At 33.0% G+C, this 5,213-nt stretch overlaps 1 protein-coding gene across 1 annotated transcript; it reads left to right on the top strand.

Moving 5' to 3' along the window:
- The first annotated feature begins 690 nt into the window (after positions 1–690).
- On the top strand, positions 691–2,167 carry LOC149476525 (uncharacterized). The gene has a single exon (XM_089711670.1). It carries the CDS (start codon positions 798–800, stop codon positions 1,779–1,781), a length of 984 nt encoding a protein of 327 aa, XP_089567796.1. The 5' UTR covers positions 691–797; the 3' UTR covers positions 1,782–2,167.
- The last annotated feature ends 3,046 nt before the right edge of the window (positions 2,168–5,213 follow it).

Genomic DNA, 5,213 nt, shown 5'->3' with positions numbered 1-5,213 from the left:
CCATAAAATACGGGAAAAGAAAAAAAAATGTGGATGTACAGCGATGATTTGAACCAGCATCTATCGATTTTAAAGTACGAGACTCAGTCAACACAGCTACAGGCACTTATACGTCTTACATTGAAATTTATGCTCTAATTGTTCGAGTATTTCTTTGATAAATACAGTTCATAGCAACGCGGTGGTGGAGCATCTTAAGGAAGTGAGTACCTTCAATAAGATTTCGACACCCACTATAAACATTCAACATAGTGATCAGAGTAGTGTATATAATATATATTATATATATTCTTTATTTTCTGTTAAAAAAAATGTCTATATCTTTTTTCTTCTTAAGTATTCTCTTGTAAACAGTATTATTTATATGACCATAAAATACGGGAAAAGAAAAAAAAATGTGGATGAACAGCGATGATTTGAACCAGCATCTATCGATTTTAAAGTACGAGACTCAGTCAACACAGCTACAGGCACTTATACGTCTTATATTGAAAGGAGATTGCCCAAGTGACTATGGCACTTGGTATCGCAATCAAACTTATTGTGTCAAGATGAAATATAGCTCAATTTAAAGCTTGATGTTAGTACTTTTAGAAACGATTAAAGTTTTTATGTAAATAAGCCGCAGTTCTCGACAATAAAAATAAAACAATAGTTTTATTCAACGCTTCAAAAAAATACTTCATCATTCTACCCGCGACATCGCTACAGTGCGCACGCAAGAAATATCGCACGTAAAAATCAAAGTGTTTATTTACTGTTCTTACGACTCAAGTCATATTAAATAAGTGTGAAAGATGCCAACAAAAAAATGTGCAAACTGTAATAAAAATATAACTCTAAAGCAGCCAGGTCTAGAGTGTAGTAGATGTAACAAATCAGTCCACGCGTCAACCGTTTGTGCAAAGTTAACCGGCAAGCAACTGGCTGCACTTCGTAATTCTGACGGTTTGGAATGGAGCTGCGATCACTGTCTCAGTAATGTGTCTAGTCGTTCTTCCTTCTTCGTAACGCCAGACGAAAGTTCAGACGACGAGGATGCCCGCTCCAGCTCGACCCTCGATCAAAAAAAACTAGTGGCGAGTATTACACGAGAAATGCAAAAAATCATCAAGGCCGAACTCGGCGATCTAACAACCGCAATGGAACATATGAACGGACAGATGACCGATCTCGAAGAATTAGTAAAAAGGCAGGAAAATACCATCAAAACATTACTTAACAAAAACACCGACCTAATTAACAAAAATAAAAATCTAGAACTACGGATTGCGGCTGCTGAACAGCATATTAATGAAATTGATCAAAAAATGCTAGCATGTACTATTGAAATTGCAGGAATTCCAGAAGCTACCAATCAAAATTTAAATAGTGTGTTGGAAAGTGTTGCCCAGAACTTACAAGTTAACATATGTGATGTACTATCATCCCGCCGCATGCCAAAACCCCAAAATCGTCCCCAACCAGGAAACATCATCGTGGAGGTGAAATCAAATGTGGTGCGTAATCAATGGCTTGCATCAGCTAAACAAAAAGAAATCACGGTTGGTGATATCTTGCCCCGATTGCCCTCAGATCAAGCGACACGTCGTGTGTTTGTCCGCGAAGCATTAACCCACCGTACAAAAACCCTCCTTTACAATGCTCAACAAAAATTAAAAGACAGTTACAAGTTTGTGTGGTGCAAGGCTGGTATTGTGTACGCTAAAAAACTTGATGATAAAAGCCGGCCATTCATAATAAGATCTTTGTCCGATATAGAATCCTTGTTATCTAAGTAAGTAGGTAATACATTGTGTCATATTATATAATATCTTGTATTCTAAGTCTAATATTAATAAGTAATAGGTATAACAAATAAAGTCTTAATTTCTTTTTCAAACATTAATGGCCAAAATAAATACATATAATCACTGTTTAGAAATATTTGATTGTTCAACAGTCAATTCATTTATTAATTGTGTACCCTTTAACCAAATAAATTTTTTATGCTTACATGTGAATATCAGGTCTTTAATAAAGAATTATACTAAACTACTAGTGCTCATAAATTCGTGTAAGTGTCCGATTGATGTTATTGTTTTAACAGAAGTAGGTATCTCTCATTCAATTTGTAATTTATATAACATACCTGGTTATAAAATGCACACTGAGCTACGATCCAAACAAAAAGGAGGTGGAATAATAGTTTATGTAAAAAATTATCTTAAATTTACTACAATACCCATCAAAAATACTAGCTTCGAATCAATTATTGGCACTTTAATGACAGCCGATAACTACTCCGTAACATTATGTGCATTTTATAGACCACCACAAACAAATAAGAACACTTTTGTGAACGAGCTATCTAATGTATTAGATAACAATAAGACATCCAATGTTATCATACTTGGGGACGCAAATATCGACTTAAAATCATACACTGCTATTAAAAACACTTATTTTGATATGTTGTCCGAGCACGGATTCTCAATGGGAATTTCAGATTATACTCGAATCGAAATGAAGTTAGACAAAATAACAAAATCTTGTATCGACCATTTATTTACACGATTAACCACTATGAATCCGTGCACGGCCGTGGTCGATACTGTTCTGGCAGATCACCGAGTTATTTTGTTAGCTTGCGAAAGTATTCGTACGCATCATATACAGCGTGATTCCATAATGTGTAATAAAATGTTTTATGATAGTAAAATATTATTTGAGGAACTAAATAACATAGATTGGTCTGTTACAAAAAATATGTCCTGCCCTACAAACATTTACAATTTTATTCGATCCAACTTTAAATCTGCTTATGATAAATCTAGTAAATATAAAAAACAAATTAATATCAAAAAAGTTAAACAACCGTGGATTAAACAATATATGATAAAAATGTGTGATGAACGCGATAAATTATTTAATAAATGGAAAAAAGACTCATCAAATAAATGCCTCAGAGTAAAATATAATAAAATCCGCAATAAAATTAATAAAATATTTGAAATTAAACGAAATAAATATTATGAAAATGAAATAAAAATGAATACAAAAAATCCCCGCAAACTCTGGCAAATCATAAACTCAATATGTGGTAGGGCTGCTTTGTCAATTGATGAATTTATTACTAATGCTTTTGATACAGAAAAAGAGACGTGCGCTATCATCGCCAATAAATTTGCGAATGAATTCAGAAACGCAGTTAAAAAAATCTTACCCTCCTGTCCGAATAATCTTCTAAATGATAAAAATTACATCAGACCAACCAACGTTAGCTTCTACTTTAAAAAAGCCAACCCTAAAACTATAAAAAAGATTATTTTGAATCTTAATAGCCGAAAGGCGCCTGGTAGCGATGGCATTAGAGTAATAGACGTTAAAAGTATCTCAAGTAAAATAGCAGCTGCCATTTCACATCTTATCAACACTAGCTTTCTGTCAGGAATATATCCTAATGAGTTGAAGCAAAGCTGCGTTCGTCCTATATACAAAAAAGGAAAACAAGCCGACGTAACCAACTATCGACCAATATCCCTTTTGTCGTCTATAGATAAAATCATTGAGAAATTTATAAGTGATCAAATACATCTGTTCTATTCTAAAAATAACGTAATCTGTAATAATCAATATGGTTTTCAACCACGTAAAAGCACCACTTCTCTGCTATCAGATTTTTCGGACACCGTGAACATACACCTGGATAACAAAAAACATGTTTTAGCTCTTTTCATAGACTTTTCTAGGGCTTTTGACACCTTAAATCATAAGTGTCTTATAGCAAAGTTAGAGTCCTCTGGGATCAGGGGTCCAATGTTAAAATGGTGCGAAAATTACGTCAATGATCGATCTTTCTACGTAAAAATTGACGATTCTGTGAGTCGTGTGCTACCTGTTACTGAAGGAACAGCCCAAGGGTCGGTGATCGGTCCCCTCCACTTTATCACTTACGTAAATGACATGAATAACGTTCTTAAGCACTGTACTTCCTACCAATATGCGGATGATACTTGTTTGCTAGTTGCAAATCATAATGTTGAAAATGCTCTTGTTAATCTACAACAGGATTTTGACCGTATAAATAAATGGTGCCACGATAATGGACTTGTTCTTAATGCAGATAAAACCAAACTAGTACATATTCACTCTCCGTATAATAAAACATTGTTCGATGCGAACAATGTGATAATAGCTCATAATCATTATTGTTTGCATCAACATAATGTGCGCAATTGTAACTGTCCAAAAATCGAAACTGTAAGTAGTCATACGTATCTGGGACTTATAATTGACAGAAAGTTTAACTGGCAGCCACATATCAACTCTGTTTGTGATCGACTCCGAGCTATTCTAGCTAATATAAAAATTATTAAAAATAAAATGCCTTTTAAAATTTTGCTAATGCTATATAACGCCCTAGTTAATAATGTTATAAGCTACGGTATAAGTAGCTACGCACGAACCTTTAAAAGCTATTTGAAGAACATTGAATCACTACAACTAAGAATATTAAAACAAATAGTATCTCCTAAGATAAAAAAATTATGTAAAAATAGTAATGAAAATCTCTTTCACCATTGTAAAGTTTTGCCGGTAGAATCTTTGTTCCATTACACAATATTAAAAGAACAATTCTTTAACTTTGACCTGCAGAAAAAACTTGATAACGTAATCATTACCCGTCAACAAACTAACCAACGATTAATCATTCCAAAAGTAATTAACATTTATGGTAAAAGAACAACTCGTTATTTAGTTCCTCAATTACTAAATAATCTTGATTTGAACCTAAAAAAAAGCATAAATAATAATAATATTAAATCTAAATTAAAATTGCATTTTGTAAACAACCTGTATATTGTATAATGTCGTATTACGTATAATAATTGTCTGTAACTTGTCGCGTGCACACGAGCGCTATATACATTTGTCGTGGATAGATTGCTTTGCATGCCGGACAAATCTTTGTGGTTTTTGGCATGTTCAATTATGTAAAATGTATAAAAAAAAAAAAAAAAAAAAAAAAAAAAAACTTAATCGAGTTTATACTAACGATGAACGTTAAGTTTTACATTTATTACATAGGTAATATTTTAATTTACAAGACAAATGTGAAAAGTAAATCGTAATAAACATTATAATTCAAAATAAATAACGTCGAACAATGCGTCGAACACATTCATTCAACTATGACATATGACGCAGGACGCTTGCAAGAGAGATAGATA

This window comes from Colias philodice, chromosome 27, assembly GCF_061535455.1.
Source record: "Colias philodice isolate Cphi_HAF_F1 chromosome 27, ilColPhil1 Martin Lab GWU primary, whole genome shotgun sequence".
Classification (NCBI taxonomy): domain Eukaryota; kingdom Metazoa; phylum Arthropoda; class Insecta; order Lepidoptera; family Pieridae; genus Colias; species Colias philodice.
This window is presented reverse-complemented; position numbering and strand designations above follow the sequence as displayed.